The sequence below is a fragment of the Polypterus senegalus genome, chromosome 4 (assembly GCF_016835505.1).
Source record: "Polypterus senegalus isolate Bchr_013 chromosome 4, ASM1683550v1, whole genome shotgun sequence".
NCBI classification, from domain to species: domain Eukaryota; kingdom Metazoa; phylum Chordata; class Cladistia; order Polypteriformes; family Polypteridae; genus Polypterus; species Polypterus senegalus.
This window is the reverse complement of record NC_053157.1, coordinates 234,571,988-234,590,866: the sequence shown is the minus strand read 5'-3', so window position 1 is coordinate 234,590,866 and position 18,879 is coordinate 234,571,988. Positions and strand designations below refer to the sequence as shown.

Sequence of the window (18,879 nt, the reverse complement as noted above, 5' to 3'; positions counted from 1 at the left end):
GAAAGTAGGACAGTTGTTCCTATGTTGAGCCACTTTGGTGTCATCTGCATTAACACATTAATACACTCGGCCACATTCTGGTGCAGTGCTGTCTGCCATTTAACCAAAGGTCTGGCACAGTATCTATGACGGGTGTCTTCCAGTTAGCAGCAGATCTAAGTGGAATTTATATTACTTCAAGTCACGGTTACTCAGGCCATTCCATTTTGTTCATTTGTGTGTTTTCTGGGTCATTCCGTAATTTGCTTAAGCAGTGTGCTTCTTTACTGCAATTTCTCTTGAGAACTAAATTCAATTTATTCTGTACTATTTGTTAAATATATCTTGTAATATTTAATTAAACCAGACAGAACTCTTCAGTTGTGACTGTTTAATTGTACTACTACAGCTCTCATTCCCTTTAATAACTTGCCTTAAGAAGGGGCCCGAGTTGCCTTGAAAGCGTGCATGTTGCAGTCTGTTCAGTTAAACAATAACAGGTGTCATTTTGCTTCATTTCTTATTTTTGCCTTAGATGAATTTTTATGTGTGTCTGAAGACTGCTGTTATGTTTGAATCCTTTGCCACATTCAGAACAACAATGGGGCTTTTCTACAGTATGAATTGTTCTGTGTCTCTGAAGATGGCCACTGATGGTGAATCGTTTGCCACAGTCAGCACAGCAATACGGCTTCTCTCCAGTATGAATTCTTGAGTGGCTCTGAAGATGGCTAGTTTTAATGAATCGCTTTCCACATTCAACACACCCATACGGCTTTTCTCCACTGTGGATTCTTTTATGGACTTGGAGACAGGAACTGTAAAAAAATTGCTTTCCACACTCAGAGCAGCAATACGGCTTTTCTCCAGTATGAATTCTAGAGTGTCTCTGAAGATGGCAACTTCTGCTGAATCGTTTGCCACATTCAGAACAGCAATACGGCTTTTCTCCAGTATGAATTCTTTTGTGGCTGTGAAGACGGCTGCTTTTAATGAATCGTTTTCCACATTCAGCACACTCAAATGGCTTTTCTCCAGTGTGGATTCTTTTATGGATCTGGAGAGTGTAACTGTTAAAAAACTGCTTTCCACATTCAGAGCAGCAATGAGGATTTTCTTCAGCATGTTTTCTTGTGTGTGCCTGAAACCAGCTCTCATAGACAAATCTTTTGCCACATTCAGTACAGCAATATGGCTTTTCTCCAGTATGAATTCTTTTGTGCCTCTGAAGACGGCTACTTTCAATGAATCTTTTTCCACATTCAGCACACTCATACGACTTTTCTCCACTGTGGATTCTTTCATGGAGCTGGAGAGTATAACTGTTAAAAAATTGCATTCCACATTCAGAGCAGCAATGAGGGTTTTCTTCAGTATGTTTTCTTATGTGTGCCTGAAACCTGCTCTCATAGAGGAATCGTTTACCACATTCAGAACAGCAATATGGCTTCGGTCTTGTATGAATCGACTTGTTATCTTTGCAGTCAGATTCATTTTTAACAGTCTGTCTGCACTCTCGACCAGCATAAAAAGCATCTGGATCTGTGCTCTGGCCTTGTTGTTGGTCAGAACTGGTGGCTTTTTTCAAAGGAAGAGAACTGCATGGCAAAGAGTCTGCGGTCATATTCTCAGATCCTCTTGTTGATTTCTTCATCTTTTGCAGTCTCAACTGAGTTGAGGTCCGAGCAAATGAAGACAATGATAAGCCGACACTCTCTTGGAAATCTGCAATGTTAGAAAGAGTTTATTTAATATATTATAACAAATAAAATCTTAGCATGAGATTGATGGCACACTGGCTGCTGTTTCTGTCTCACCCCTAAGTCCCATTCCTTGAAGAGTTCTTATGACATCGAGACTTAGCTGAATAAGTCTTACTTGAATGAACATTCTTTTGAAATGGAGTCTCAAGCGATTCCACAAATGCAAAGTGTTTAACATGAACTCAAGATGGTCTGAGGCAATCCATGACTATGTGTTGTCGCACACGTGTGCTTGCGAGGCTTAACCGAGGGCAAGATGCGAAGTGCGCTAATGTCTCTTCTCCCTCTTCTATAGATCGTCACTTAAGCTACAACCAGTTCCTGCATTCCCTTCCTAACCAAGCCCTCCTTCTGACCTTACTTTCAGCCAGCTCCCTTATGGGCCCACGTCTTCCTTTCCTCCACCTATAAAAGTCTACCTGCTCATCTTACCAGTCAGTCCCATCTTGGACTCCGACCCAGAAACTGCTCTATTGTTATTTAGGACTTAGAAGTGCTTGTGTTACAATATATGGGCTGGATCCCCAAATCTTTCCTTGTTGCACACTACTGCTCACTGAGAAGGTCGAGGAGGGATCAAAAAGACACAGAGGAGAGAGTAAAATACAGTGCATCCGGAAAGTATTCACAGCGCATCACTTTTTCCACATTTTGTTATGTTACAGCCTTATTCCAAAATGGATTAAAATCATTTTTTCCTCAGAATTCTACACACAACACCCCATAATGACAACGTGAAAAAAGTTTAAGGTTTTTGCAAATTTATTAAAAATAAAAAAAGTGAGAAATCAGCGACTGTTTTTCAACACAGCATGTTAAAGAGCCAACACGGGGTGAAGCCTGTCTGGATTTAGTATTCTGTAATAATCAGGATAGAATTGTGGGTGTAGAGGTGATTGGACCACTAGGGTCACGTGACCATAATGTCATACAATTCTCAGTATTTTGTAGAAGTGCAGATGCAAAGACTAAAATTGTTAAGTTGAACTCTGCTAATTTTGAGCAGATGTGACAAAGTCTAAGTAGGATAGACTGGGATAGGCTTTTAAATGTGGAGACAGTCGAGGAGCAGTGGAACAGGTTTAAAAATGTGTTACAGGTAATGCAGGACAGATAGAGACCTAAATGTGGAATTAATAGGAAACTAAAAAAAACTCCACGGTGGATTAATAAAAATTCAAAAAAGAAGTTGCAAAGGAAAAAACTGCTGTATAAGGCATATAAGACTAATTACTGCAAAGTGAATCGTAGCACATATGAGAAAATGAGGGCAACCATTAAGAAGGATATCAGAGAGGCTAAAAGACAGTTGGACAGGAATATAGCAGAGAAGGCGAAAGAAGACCCCAAGAGATTCTTTCAGTATTTTAGTAGTAAAAGAACAGTTAAGGAGGAGGTCAAGTTCATCAGGAATAGTAAAGGGGAATTAAAAGATACAGACAGTGAAATAGCAGATGCCCTAAACTTAACATTTTTCTGAGGTGTTTACAAGTGAGGCAGTGGATAACCTGCCAGAGGTAAACACAACTACTAAGGAGGTACTGAGGGACTTGGAAATTGTAGAGGGAGAAGTGCTGCTCAGATTAAATAAGATGAAATCAAACAAATCACCAGGACCAGATCATATTTATCTTCGTGTTCTTAAGGAGGCTAGTGAGTACAGATATAAACCCTTGACACATATTTTTAGGAAGTCACTGAGCACTGGAGAGATTCCGAAGGACTGGAAAATGGCAAATATCATCTCATTATATAAAAAGGGTGACAGGGCAGATCCAAGCAACTATAGGCCAGTAAGCTTAACAAGCATCACAGGAAAATTAATGGAAGGAATTATTAAGGATAAGATTGAGCAACACATGACAAGGACAGGAGTTATTCTGAACAGTCAGCATGGGGTCAGAAGAGGGAGGTCGTGTTTTACTAACATGTTGGAATTCTATGAGGAGGCAACAAAAGGATTTGATCAAAGTGGAGCAGATGAGATTATTTATCTGGACTTTCAGAAAGCATTTGATAAGGTGCCACATGAGAGGTTGGGCATCAAGTTAAAAGAAGTGGCAGTTCAGGGTGATGTTTTTAGATGGGTACAGAATTGGCTCAGACACAGGAAGCAGAGGGTGATGGTGGGAGGAACCTCATCAGAACTGGCCGATGTTAAGAGTGGTGACCAGCAGGGGTCAGTGATAGGGCCGCTGCTATTTTTAATATATACAGGTGCCAGTCATTAAATTAGAATATCATGACAAAGTTGATTTATTTCAGTAATTCCATTCAAAAAGTGAAACTTGTATATTAGATTCATTCATTACACACAGACTGATGTATTTCAAATGTTTATTTCTTTTAATTTTGATGATTATAACTGACAACTAATGAAAGTCCCAAATTCAGTATCTCGGAAAATTAGAATATCAATTAAGACCAATGCAAAAAAAGGATTTTTAGAAATGTTGGCCAACTGAAAGGTATGAACATGAAAAGTCTGAGCCTGTACAGCACTCAATATTTAGTTGGCCTGGATTACTGCAGCAATGCAGCGTGGCATGGAGTCGATCAGTCTGTGGCACTGCTCAGGTGTTAGGAGAGCCCATGTTCCTCTGATAGTGGCCTTCAGCTCTTCTGAATTGTTGGGTCTGGCGTATTGCATCTTCCTCTTCACAATACCCCATAGATTTTCTATGGGGTTAAGGTCAGGCGAGTTTGCTGGCCAATCAAGAACAGGGATACCATGGTCCTTAAACCAGGTACTGGTAGCTTTGGCACTGTGTGCAGGTGCCAGGTCCTGTTGGAAAATGAAATCTGCATCTCCATAAAGTTCGTCAGCAGCAGGAAGCATGAAGTGCTCTAAAACTTCCTGGTAGACGGCTGCGTTGACCTTGGACCTCAGAAAACACAATGGACCAACACCAGCAGATGACATGGCACCCCAAACCATCACTGACTGTGGAAACTTTACACTGGACCTCAAGCAACGTGGATTCTGTGCCTCTCCTCTCTTCCTCCAGACTCTGGGACCTTGATTTCCAAAGGAAATGCAAAATTTACTTTCATCAGAGAACATAACTTTGGACCACTCAGCAGCAGTCCAGTCGAGACTCTTCTGACGCTGTCTCTTGTTCAAGAGTGGCTTGACACAAGGAATGCGACAGCTGAAGCCCATGTCTTACATACGTCTGTGTGTGGTGGTCCTTGAAGCACTGACTCCAGCTGCAGTCCACTCTTTGTGAATCTCCCCCACAGTTTTGTTTCACAATCCTCTCCAGGGTACAAGCGGTTATCCCTATTGCTTGTACACTTTTTCTACCACATCTTGTCCTTCCCTTCACCTCTCTATTAATGTGCTTGGACACAGAGCTCTGTGAACAGCCAGCCTCTTTAGCAATGACCTTTTGTGTCTTGCCCTCCTTGTGCGAGGTGTCAATGGTCGTCTTTTGGACAACTGTCAAGTCAGCAGTCTTCCCCATGATTGTGTAGCCTACAGAACTCGACTGAGAGACCATTTAAAGGCTTTTGAGTTAATGAGCTGATTAGAGTGTGGCACCAGGTGTCTTCAATATTGAACCTTTTCACAATATTCTAATTTTCCGAGATACTGAATTTGGGACTTTCATTAGTTGTCAGTTATAATCATCAAAATTAAAAGAAATAAACATTTGAAATACATCAGTCTGTGTGTAATGAATGAATCTAATATACAAGTTTCACTTTTTGAATAGAATTACTGAAATAAATCAACTTTGTCATGATATTCTAATTTTATGACCAGCACCTGTATAAATGATTTAGACTGGAATATAAGTAACAAGCTGGTTAAACTTGCAGATGATACCAAGACAGGTGGATTAGCAGATAATTTGGAATCCGTTATATCATTACAGAAGGACTTGGATAGCAGACAGGCTTGGGCAGATTTGTGGCAGATGAAATTTAATGTCAGTAAATGTAAAGAATTACACATAGGAAATAAAAATATTAGGTTTGAATACACAATGGGTGGTCAGAAAATCGAGAGTCCACCTTATGAGAAGGATTTAGGAGTCATAGTGGACTCTAAGCTATCGACTTCCAGACAGTGTTTAGAAGCCATTAAGAAGGCTAACAGGATGTCATGTTATATAGTGCCTTGATGTGTGGAGTACAAGTCACAGGAGGTTCTGCTCAAGCTTTATAACACACTGGTGAGGCCTCATCTGGAGTCCTGGGTGCAGTTTGGGTCTATAAAAAGGACATAGCAGCACTAGAGCAGGTCCAGAGAAGAGCGACTAGGCTGATTCAGGGCTACAGGCGTTGAATTATGAGGAAAGATTAAAAGAGCTGAGCCTTTACAGTTTAAGCAAAAGAAGATTAAGAGGTGACATGATTGAAGTGTTTAAAATTATGAAGGGAATAGTCCAATGGATCGAGACTGTTATTTTAAAATGAGTTCATCGAGAACACAGGGACACAGTTGGAAACTTGTTAAGGGCAAATTTTGCACAAACATTAGGACGTTTTTCTTTACACAAAGAACGATAGCCACTTGGAATAAGAGGCCAAGTAGTGTGGTAGACAGTAAGACGTTAGGGACTTTCAAAACTCGACTTGATGTTTTCTTGGAGGAAACAAGTGGATAGGACTGGTGAGCTTGTTGGGCTGAATGGCCTGTTCTCGTCTAGATTGTTCTAATGTTCTGATCTCCGGGGTGCGCTCAGGTAAACACTATGGCTGCCTGAAGAGCAGACAGAGAAACGGAGGAGGGCCTTCTGCCCACAGCCCATCTGCATCTTAAATGAGGGCAGTGCCGTGCGTGACAGGATGCTCTATTGTTAATTCTCTTGCATTTCATTGTTTATACAAGATATTTTTTACAATAATCATATAACGCTTTCATACTTGGGTCCAAAAGTACTTGGACAGGGACACAATTTGTATCATTTTGGCTCTGTGTGCCATCACAATGGATTTGAAATGAACAAACTGTAAGAGCCAATCTTAAACAGTAAATGCTTTAAGTGAATACTAATACTCTTACTAATGTTTGCTTAATTAGAATATAATTTTCTTCCATAGATCTAGACAATGGTACAGCCTTTTACCCCCTGTAAGTTCATAACAGATAGAACTTTCTTGCTCTAACTAAGATACAGCGTGTTAATGAAGTCAGTTGTTGTTTAGAATTGGCCCCCCATTGCTAACAGGGACTGAACGACCCATTTGCAGCACAGAAATGGGACAGGCATACAGTTTTCTGATGGTTCTGAAATGGTTGAGAAACGTTTAGAAATTGTTCAACTGTAAGCAAACCTCAAGAAAAGCTTTAAAGAGAGCTTTTCTTTTTGCTATATCAATTTTCTCTTTTTTGTGTGAATTGCTTAACTTTGAATTTTTACTAAAGCTTTTAAAATCCAAGATACTTTGTCGGTGGAATCATTTCGACATGTCAGGCTTTTGCTGAATCGCATTTATGAGCTGGAGCTGCTGAACTTTGGTACTTTTGGCTAAACGCAGCTACACAAACAATTCCATGACTGAAGTGTATGTAGACTTTCAGCTTTCATTCAAAGGATTTACCAAAAATATCATATCAGCCATTTAGGAATGACGGCCATTTTTCCTGCATAGCTCCCCATTTCCAGGAGCTCAAAGTATTTGGACATTTAACTGACCAGCTGTTCCATGGCCAGGTGGGAGCAGGTCCGCCCATTATTTCCATTTCAAATGCTTTGCCATTTTGTAATGAACACATCAAAATAATTTAAATAGCCGATGCCCGCCGTTACATACGCTGGTGTAAGAATAGGAACGGAAAACGGTGAGAAACAAATTCAGAAATCAAGAAGAAATAAATAGTTGTTGAAAGACACAGTTATGAATAGGTGTTTCGGTGGAGACGTCAGATAATGAGTCGAAAGATCTAACCGTAGAAAAAGCCACGTACAACTGACCGTGACTGAAGACTGCTTGTTGCAGATTAACGCAAATCTTTGCAAACGTTTGTCCTTGGGACTTGTTGATAGTCATGAAGAAGGCGAGTCTGAGTGGGAATTGTGTGCGTTTCAATTTAAAAGGGAGATTGGTATCAGAAGGAAGGAGACAAGATTCTGGGAATGAAGATTGTTTCAGCATAGCGATCGGATTGAACTCAATAATATTTGTATGTATTCGGGTAACGATGAGTCTTGCTCCGTTGCAAAGACCTTTTGATGGCATAATATTTCGGAGGAGCAGAACTACGGCTCCCACCTTTAGATGAAGGATATGGGGAGGCATGCCAGTTGATGTGAGGGTGTGTAAAAACTCCTGTGGGTATCATTAGGATCGTCACGGACTACTGTATCTACACTCTTGAAGGTCACTGTTTCACCCTGCATAAGATCAAGAACTTTGTTGCTAATATGTAAAGAATCGTCGTTTGTGACGCTCAGTATTGCTAGTGCAGAAAGTTGTTGGGGAGTCACAGTCGAGAAATGAATATCACCGTAAAGTTGAGCAACTGGGTCTTGTCGTTGTGGTAAATGTTGAGAAGGTAGTTCTGCCATGTCTCAGTTTTACCTTCCCCAACTTGAAGAAGCCAGTGACCTTCATTTCATTTGTGGAATAATAAAAATTTGAATCAATATCTTAAATAATAGTTGAACAAAGAATCTTGGGCTGAGGGCCTTTTGACCTAGTCCAAAAGAGAGGAAGAATATCTTGAGACTACACCCAAGTGCAATGTAACATTTGGTACTTAGATAAACAAGTCTAAAACACCTTGACGATTACTATCTGGGTGCGTTTGGGTGGATGGAAAATATGTTATGCAAACCAGCTGATGCTAAGAAAATGTATATACAGTGGAACCTCAGTTTGCGAGTATAATTCATTCCGGAAACGTGCTCGCAATCCAAAGCACTCGTATATCAAAGCAAATTTCCCCATAAGAAATAATGGAAACTCGGATGATTCGTTCCACAACCCAAAACTATTCATATAAAAATGATTAATACAAAATATAAAATAAAATACATAATACAAATTAACCTGCACTTTACCTTTAAAAAAAATCATGGCTGGTGCAAGTTTCTAAACTCATGTGAGATTCCACCCAACGGGACGACACGCTGAAGAGCGTCCCAAAGCAATCGCAGTCTGCCAGCACTCTAGCAGTTCGCCATATAAAGCGCATCCAAAAAGATCGCAGACATGCTATAAGCTCAATCGGTCATACAAGGAACATTATAAAGATCCTGCTACAATAAATAACAGCGCTGTTGCCGTTTCAAGCTGAATAAAGCTGGTGTTGTTAAAGTACTGAGACTCAGCCGTGTTTTGGGGAGCAAGATGAGGACTCAGACTTCACAGCGCACACACACACAGTCACAATGCTGTAGTAAACAGATGTTGACTATAGGAGTGAGGCACACAGACAATTGCCAGAGAGAGAGAGAGAGATGCTGGGCGGCGAGTGACATAAGGAGAGAGAGAGAGACACGCTGGGCGGCGAGCAAGATAAGGAGAGAGAGAGAGAGAGACGCGCTGGGTGAGCGAGATAAGGAGAGAGAGAGAGAGAGAGAGAGACAGGCTGGCGGCGAGATAAGGAGAGGGAGAGAGAGAGAGAGAGAGAGAGAGAGAGAGAGAGAGACGCGCTGGGAGAGAGCGATAAGGAGAGCGAGAGAGACACGCTAGGCGAGCGAGATAAGGAGAGCGAGAGACACGCGCTAGGCTAGCGAGATAAGAGAGAGAGAGAGAGACGCGCTAGGCGAGCGAGATGAGAGAGAGAGAGAGAGAGCAGCTAGGCGGAGATAGAGAGAGAGAGAGAGAGAGAGAGACGCTAGGCAGCAGAGATAAGGAGAGAGAGAGAGAGAGGCGCGCTGGGCGACATAAGGACAGAGACGCGCTACGCCCAAGTGAGATTGATAAGGAGAGAAAGAGGGAGACGCGCGCAAAAGAGAACCATCAGCTCAGTTGTGATCACATGACGCTCAGCAGACAAAGTGTATCCATACTACTCGTATTGCAAGACATCGCTCGTTTATCAAGTCAAAATTTATTAAAAATTTTTGCTCGTCTTGCAAAACACTCGTAAACCGAGGTTCCACTGTATCTGCAAGTATAAGAGTTCTTTGTGTTGGCCATATGAATGCATTAAGATTGTTAAGGTATGTGATGGAGGAAAGTTAAAGGTTAGAAACCTGGACGTAGAGAATAGCCGCAAGCTAAGTGGGAAGAGGTGGATGAAGGGTGTGTCAGCCCTTACGAAGATGCACCCTGTCTTAGTTAACAAAAAAAAAAAGAAGTAACTCCACCAGTGAGGGAGGGCTGCCTGTAAAGCTGCAACTATAAGATAAGCTTTGCGGTAAGTGTGTACTGATTAAAAAAAAAAGGATATAAAAGCCGAGTGTAAAGGAGGGGGTGGCGGGGGGGAAAGAGAGAGCTGTGATTAGAAACTGTCAATGACAAGCTGACAGGGTCTGCACAGATTTCTCTGCTCACAAAGAAAGAATAAAAAGAATTCTGCTTGTTCGAATCGGTGTCTGCCTGCTGTTGTCTCGAACCTTCGTCCACACGTTCCACAGCCTGTGTTTGTTGATGGAAGAGGCAACGGTGAGGGCTCAAGAACCACGGAAGATAACAGGCAGTATATGGAGGATAATTAGGGATACTGTCGTTCATTTTATAACAAAGGCTTAGGAAACAACTGTCACAGTATAACAAAAATAGGAAGGAGCAAAACGAATAGCAAGGAGCGAAACCAATGCCAATGGTCGACAGAGTACCTTCCTGTAGCAGGCTACGGAAAAGGCTCCCAGGCGCACACACAGCTGAAGTGAAAGGTGACGCGGTCAGGCTAGATATAGGGCAGTGACATGACACCAATGGGGTCATGAGAGAGGAGCGGGGAACGCGGTAGTCCGAAGGAGGAATAGGAATTGAGAAAAACGGCATGGGGGTCTATGGGAGGCCTCAGGTAGCGTGGAGAAGGGTTTGGAAGAGCAGGAATAGGAATCGGGAAATGCCGTGTCGGCTATGTGTGGGCGGGACCGCTTTTGAAGAGGAAGCAGGACGAACCAGAAGAGAAATATATATAAGAGATGATAGCGGAACTAAGAATGCAGCAGCATATTACATTACATACATTATTAATTCTTTGGGTTTAAAATGCTCACCTTAGCAATTAGACAAATATAAATGAAAGACCTGTGCGTGTCTGGAGCTGTCGGCTCTGCCCACGCTCCACCACAGCCACTAGAGGGCACATGTTTGCACCTCCCTTCTCACTGCGAAAGACGTGCGTGCAGCAAACGCTGCCGTGCAATAACGACATCGCGCTAACACAGAAGCGTATTAGGGGCATGAAGAAGAAAAGTGAATGTTGAGATGAAAGTCAACGTACCAACTTTATTCTCGACATTTCCAATTTAATCTTGTAGTTTATTTTGTCATTAAAGTAGAACCTCGTCTTAAAAAAAAATCGATGTTTAATTTACTAGACTTTCACAAACCCAGCCATAACTGATGTAGCACAGTAATGCTTCGTATTGTGTTCCCGACCTAGCAGTTATTCGCTATTTACTTCATAAACTGACTTCCTCTTGTGAGGCTTTTAAAATGCACCATGTCATTACGTTGGGGAATATGCGAGGCGTGAATATTAAAGCATTTCTATGTCGGCAGTTTGCTTCACCACATCGAACCGTTCATCAAACACTGAAGCGCTCACATCGATCCCGTAGGATCCTCAAAGCAGCTTTCTCTCACATGTAGATAGTAAACAGAGACTCGAACGTCACGTTCCGACTCGATCACACTGCGCCCCCCGACTTTGCTGGTACTGCAACTCACACACATCGTGTTAATTTCCGAGGATGTGTCAAATGAATGCATGCACGTTCTGAGCGTGAAGTATAAAGCGGCCCTTAGTCGCTACACACTAAAGCAGCTCTCATCTCTATTTGTGTATCTCGCTCTCATTTCTACCTACTGAAAATGGAAAAACAAAAACAGGTAGAACTTGTAGATTTTTTCAGTTACACTTTCTTTGATGTTTAATTACATTACTTACTCATTCCCACATTCTTAGATGACATCTGCTCTTCTTCTTTTTTCTGGCTTCCTTTACTGATTTTCTCTTCAGAGTTGGAAAACTCCGATTTCAGTTCCGCAGACTTCTCCTGGGTAGCCAGTTCTTCCGTGTCAGTGACCCGACGCTGTGAGTCTTCAAAAAGCTCCTGTTTGAAAACATTCCCCGTCTTGAGGTTTTGCAGCTCAAGACTAACCGAGAGATCTCCCAAATCCTCCACTTTAGCTTCAGTCATCTCCCCCTTGCACTCCTCCTCTTTCAAAAATGTCATTCTCCCTTCACAAGCCTCCGACTTCACACAGGCACCTTCTGGATCACCCCACTCACAGTCCTCTTCTTTAATATGGGCCAGTCTTTCCTCCATGCTGTTCGAGGCCATGTTCTGTGTAAAACTCTTCTCTTCCCCAAGTGATTGCTCTTCTTTTCTTAAGATTCGCTTCTCACACGGACTTATGAGGGAGTCGCCTTTCTATCTGACAAAATAAAAAGTGATAAAAAAGCTTTATAAAAGTAACCAAAAACAATTTGAAAACGGGGTCAATTTTCAATGTACAGTATAGCAAACACAGAGAACTACCAGTTCAGCTTTTTGTTTTTTGTTTACGTGAGACTGCTTTAAATCCATGCTGTTAGCCCAAGATGAACATTTTAAAATTCAGGGTTTTTAATTTTAAATAAATTTAAACCGACAGGCACAGGTCTAGTCAAAATGTAAAGTCCAGATTTGACAAAGACCACCACTTCAAAAGAGACCACCCATGTGATGTATAGGGTGGCCCAGATATAATTATGCAATTTTCATTATGCTATAACTTATTAAGTTTATTACATAGAAAAAATCACCTGAAAAATCCCGGACCATCAAGAAGTGTGCAAACTGACGACATGAAGAGTCGTCTTTGCGCCGAACTGGAATCGTCCCTGCAAAAATCAAAGTCATCCAGATGATCTGGATCTGCATAATTAGATATGGACCACCCTGTACTAACATGACACACCTCAACAACAGAAAGAGACAAAGAGAACACGTTGAGCACAAACATCTACTGAGTCATGCTTGACAGCCATTAACAATATCAGAAGACAACTAACAGATTCAGTGGACCTGCCTTAAAGGCTGGTGATCCCCCATCTGCTAGGAGGGGTGGCTATTAAATCTGCCCAGTCCATACTCTAAAGCACTCCTTCTCTGACTCCATTTCTCTCTACCTGTTTATCTTTCTGGCATGGAGAAGACATTTAATGCCTTCCCCAGGTGTCACTCCCATCCCAGTCCCTAAATGATTTCTCTGGGTCACAGGCAGCCCTGTTTTTGATCTACAAACCCCTAAATTGAATGCCCACTTTGTGCACCAGTTGGCCCCACACCCAGGAGCATCCGACATTCCCAAAAGGAAATAAAAAAGAAGCTGCCAAAGGAAAAAATAGCTGTATAAGACGTGCAAGACAAATACCTCCAAAGTAAATTGTAGGGCGTATGACGGCATGAGGGCAACCATTAAGAAGGATATGAGGGAGGATAAAAGACAGTTAGAGAGGAATAGAGCAGATAAGGCGAAAGACGACCCTAACAGATTCTTTCAGTATTTGATTAGTAAAAGAACAGTCAAGGAGGAGGTAAAGTGCATCACGAATAGTAAAAGGGAATTAAAAGGTACAGACAATGAAATAGCAGATGCTCTGAACTTGTGAAGACCTCAGAAAAACGCAAGTGAGCAAGTAGGTAACCTCCCAGAGGTAACAGGGACTACTAAGGAGGTACTGAGGGATTTGGAAATTGTAGAGAGAGAAGAGCTGCTCAGATTAAACAGGCTGAAATCAAACAAATCACCAGGACCAGATCATATTGACCTTCGAGTTCTTAAGGAGGGTTGTGAGTACAGATATGGAGCAGTGACGCATACTGTTTGGAAGATACTGCACACTGGAGAGATTCCAAAGGACTGCAAAATGGCTGTTGTGATGTGGGATTTTGCATATAACTTGATAAATGTTTTGTATGTCTGTATTTATAATTTAGGCAAACCAAGTGGTGAGAGGTATTTAAACCCCCATTTTTACGACTGTCTCTTTGTAATTTTATGACAGTTTTTATAAACCAGTTTGATGAGTATTTCTCTGCTAAAGTCTTTGTCTCATTCCCCATACAAAGCCAGGTTAGCATAACAGATGGTCTGGGGGGGTTGAGGTGTTAAAATGTTCTATTTCTCTCGTTGGTCTGAGATATGGCTGTTTGGAATTGGCTTGTCTCAGAGGCCTTCAAGTACCATGATATCCCATTCGCTGTAGGGAGTTGGACAGAAAACCTATAAATTTGCTTGCTCAACCACATTCTCTCTCTCTCTAACCAACATATGATGAAGAAGCATCTCTCTTGCTAACCTGTGATGATGAAGACAACACAATGAAGAGCACAGCTCAGCAGCCATATTGAACAGACATGTGGCTGAAAGCTGAGCACCAACGATGCCTTAACTAGAGACATTTTAAGTAACTAAAAGTCTGTGTGCCACCTGAATTACACATCACCATTTTATCAGGTTGTATGGTTGCCAATATTCAAATGGACTTTGCATTTTGTTATTATTTATGAATATTATCAGTAATACATTATTTTATGTGTAACTTAACTCCTGCTTGTCTTTTTACTACATCTAATTGCCTGAGGTTATAGATATAGAAGGGAAGGTGGGGAGAAGTTATATACAATAAGACCTTATAAACAGTGGTAAGTCTGTGAGTTTAGGCATTCTAAGGCTGCATATTAATAATACAATAGGGGAAAGTAGAGCAATACATATATTACTCTACCAAGATAAAACAATGGCATAGATCATCCCGTTACATAAAAAGGGTGACAGGGCAGATCAAAGCAACTACAGGCCAGTAAGCTTAATGTGTATCACAGGTAAATTAATGGAAGGAATTATTAAGGATAAGACTGAGCAACACATGGCAAGGACAGGAGTTATTCTGAAAAGTCAGCATGGGCTCAGAAGAGGGAGGTCGTGTTTGACTAACATGTTGGAATTTCTATGAGGAGGACACAAAAGGATTTGATCAAAGTGGAGCACATGAGATTATTGATCTGGACTTTCAGAAAGCATTTGATGAGGTGCCACATGAGAGGTTGGGCATCAAATTAAAAGAAGTGGCAGTTCAGGGTGATGTTTTTAGATGGGTGCAGAATTGGCTCACACACAGGAAGCAGAGGGTGATGAGAGTGTGAGGAACCAAATCAGAACAGGCCAATGTTAAGAGTGGTGTCCAGCAGAAGGCAGTGCTGGGTCTGCAGCTACTTTTAATATACATAAATGATTTAGATAGGACTATAAGTAACAAGCTGGTGAAGGCGCCAAAGGAGAATCGGGGCATCAAATTAAAAGAAGTGGCAGTTTAGGGTGATGTTTTTAGATGGGTGCAGAATTGGCTCACACACAGGAAGCAGAGGGTGATGAGAGTGTGAGGAACCAAATCAGAACAGGCCAATGTTAAGAGTGGTGTCCAGCAGAAGGCAGTGCTGGGTCTGCAGCTACTTTTAATATACATAAATGATTTAGATAGGACTATAAGTAACAAGCTGGTGAAGGCGCCAAAGGAGAATCGGGGCATCAAATTAAAAGAAGTGGCAGTTTAGGGTGATGTTTTTAGATGGGTGCAGAATTGGCTCAGACACAGGAAGCAGAGGGTGATGAGAGTGTGAGGAACCTCATCAGAACTGTCCAATGTTAAGAGTGGTGACCAGCAGGTGGCAGTGCTGGGGCCGCTGCTACTTTTAATATATAGAAATGACTTGGATAGGAATATAAGTAACAAGCTGGTGAAGGCGCCAAAGGAGAATCAGGGCATCAAACTAAAAGAAGTGTCAGATCAGGGTGTGGTGTGTCGATGGGGGCTGAATTAGCAAAGGAAGCAGAGGGTGATGAGAATGTGAGGAACCAAATCAGAACTGGGTGATGTTAAGAGTGGTGACCAGCAGGGGGTAGTGCGGGGGCTGCTGCTATTTTTAATATACATAAATGATTTAGATAGGACTATAAGTAACAAGCTGGTTAAGTTTGCAGATGATACCAAAACAGGTGGATTAGTTATATCATCACAGGAGGACTTGGATAGCATGTATGGAAGATGAAATTTAATGTCAGTAAAGTATTACACATAGGAAGTAAAAATGTGAGGTTTGAATACACGACAGGCGGCCATTAAATCGAGAGTCCACCTTATGAGAAGGATTTAGGAGTCATAGTGGACTCTAAGCTATCGACTTCCCGACAGTGTTCAGAAGTCATTAAGAGGGCTAACAGAATGTCAGGTTATATAGCGCCTTGAAGTGTGGAGTACAAGTCACAGGAGGTTCTGCTCAAGCTTTATAATGCACTGGTGAGGCCTCATCTGGAGTCCTGGGTGCAGTTTCGGTCTCCAGGCTACAAAAAGGACATATAAACCCACCACAGGCACAGGCTAAGAGACAAACCTTCATTGTTTTTACATTCCTTTATTTACAGTCTTATAACAAAAACTTTGTCCATTTTCACATTTGTTCATTTACAAAACAAAAACAGGACTACTGTGGCGGACGCCTGGAGAACAGAAGGACCGAGAGAGAGGCACGCAAGAGGGCAGCCCCCCTGGATTACATAAGGGTCACGGGATTGGAGCTTGGGAGCTCAACCCTGTTCTGGTTACTTTGGCCCCCACAAGGGGCCGCCTGGACAGTTCCGGAGCCCTGGTATGGCAGAAGTGCTGTTAGGAAAATCATCAGAGCGACATAAAAGGGGCCGCCTCACTCCATTCTAGGAGCCGGAGTCAGGAGATAGACAGAGCTTGCGGGAGAGGAGGGGAGGCAGCGGAAGAAGAAAGAAAATTAAAAGAGAAAGAAAGGACTGTCAGTTTATTGTGGTGATTGGTTCACCGTGTCTTGTGTGTGCAGAAGAAACAAAAATGAAAAGTACGTGTTCTGGACATTGGGAGTCTGCGTCTCTGTCTGTTGTACGGGCTGGCATCTTCCACAATACCTAAACTTTGATTTATTAATCACTTTTGCAACATTACTCCTGTCGTGAAGTTTCTAATGTCGTTACGTAGAACATCGAAAGGGTCATCATCAATGGAGAAGAGCTTTCTGGGTTGAGTGGGCGGAGTTATAACACACGTGTACCCTTTACTCATTGCGAACGCCGCTGGCTGAACGAGGCTCTCGTCCGTTGTGTGAGACTTTTGGCACTCAGCTATTAAGTCCGCCATGTTGTATACGAAGTAGAGGGAGAGTATTGTTATCCAGGGGTGTCCAACTCTGAGCCTCGATGGCCACAGTGGCTGCAGGTTTTCATTCTAACCCTTATCCCTAATCAGTGATCAGTTTTCACTGCTAATTAACTTCTTTTCCCTTCATGTTTTTAAGGATTCAGGCCTCTGAATTTATTCTTTTCTTGTTTAAATGGCAGCCAAACAGAAATGAGATGCGAAACGAGCCAACAGATGACCAGCTAAACTGGGACTACAAACTCCAACTCATCTCTTAATGAGAAGCCGATCCGACTCTTGCTGTTAATTAAACCCGTTATTTAATTCCACCGCTTGTTGCTGCTCTAATTCTACCACAGCACACATTTCCAAAACTGTCGAGTTTCTGTTTTTTTCCCAAGAATACCATCCAAATGTTTTGGTGTCCTGAGCAGATCAACCTCAATGGAGACCTTTACCTTTCTTTATTTTCAGATATGGTGTGATGGGCACAGGTGAGCTGGTCATGTGGCGTTTTATTTTGCGTCTCGTTGCTGTTTGGCTGTGTGGTCTTTGGCCGGTTTGTCATCCTGGCCGCCAGATGGAGCCCTCCCTGCAGTATGGAGGTGCCCCGAAGACCAGCAGGGAGTCATGGACTATGTAGTTTTTATCCACAGCCCTGCTGGATACCACAGGGGCCACAAGAGGGAGCTGCAGGGAGGACCAAAGACTCATTTGTGCCCTATAACCCGGAAGTGCGTCAAAGGAAGAGTGACGGGCTTCCTGGGTGAAAAGAAAAGGACTTGTGCCTGACCCGGAAGTGATAGAGAGTCACATGGACTGGGGATTGGGAACACTTCCGGGTCAGGGTATATAAATGGACTGTGGGAGCTCCCAGATGGCGAGCTGAGCTGGCTGGAAGGGTGGCAACGCGTCTGGGAGTTGGAAGATTGTATGTGTGATTAGTGTTTTGTGATTTTTGAGTATAGTGGAGGAGAGGGTGCTTTAAGCACTGAGGCAATTAAATAAAGTCAACTTGTGGACTATTATCTGGTGTCTGGAGTCTTGGACAGGGGTTCAAGGAGGCGATACAGCTGCTAATTTAAAAAAAAAAAAAGACAACTAAGGGGGGGGCGGAGTCAGGTTAATTAAAATTAAGGCAGAAGAAGTGAATTAGCAGCAAAAACAGGTCACTAATGAAGAAGATGGTTAGAATGAAAACCTGCAGCCATTGCAGCCCACCAGGACTGGAGTTTGGCACCCGGTATTGTAATCGTTCAAAGATTCGATGTCGAGATGTTCATGAATCTTGACATTGTAGACCTCCCTGACTTTCTCGTATACGAAGTATGGGGGAAGTGTTGGAATCCTCCAAAAATTCGATGTTGAGATTTTAATGAATTTCAACATTTTAGACCTCCCACAGTCCAAAAATACCATTTTTGGAATTCTGTCTGTGTGTGTGTGTGTGTAAACACAATAACCTGGGTCTGCTTTCACTGCGGTCAAACAAATTTTGCATACAAGTATTAGGTACAAAACGTAGCTTTCTATCAACTTTTGGGCTATTCCCACTAACCGGAAGTGGTACTTTACCTTTTCTATTCATGCAGCTGTGGAGCCGGATTTATTCCACTTTACATCTAAAATAATTGTTCAATATATTATTAATTTGATTTGTGGTTGATGGTTCTTTAATGTACATAATATATAAATATAATCATTGCCTTGTGGTTTACTCCTCAAATCCCCATCTCTCTCTGTATATATTATATATAAAATGTAACATCTGTCTGTCTGCTTTTCAAGAGAGAACTACTTAACAGCTTATATTGTCTTTTTTTTCTCTCTCTCTCTACTAGGGAGCTT

The 18,879-nt window shown here is 42.1% G+C and overlaps 1 protein-coding gene across 4 annotated transcripts in view; it reads right to left on the bottom strand.

The window, feature by feature from the left end:
* Positions 1–355: 355 nt before the first annotated feature.
* Positions 356–18,879, bottom strand: part of LOC120528157 (zinc finger protein OZF-like) — a 38,521-nt gene continuing 19,997 nt past the window's right edge. For 2 of the 4 annotated variants that reach the window (XM_039752229.1, XM_039752228.1), the window contains 2 exons: positions 11,770–12,256; positions 356–1,704 (listed from right to left, as the gene is read on the bottom strand). In XM_039752229.1, coding sequence (XP_039608163.1) covers positions 500–1,704; positions 11,770–12,166 — 1,602 coding nt within the window. In that variant the 5' untranslated portion in view covers positions 12,167–12,256 and the 3' untranslated portion in view covers positions 356–499. Of the gene's footprint in view, positions 1,705–11,769; positions 12,261–18,879 lie in introns of all 4 variants that reach the window. The other 2 variants (XM_039752227.1, XM_039752230.1) reach the window with 1 other exon arrangement.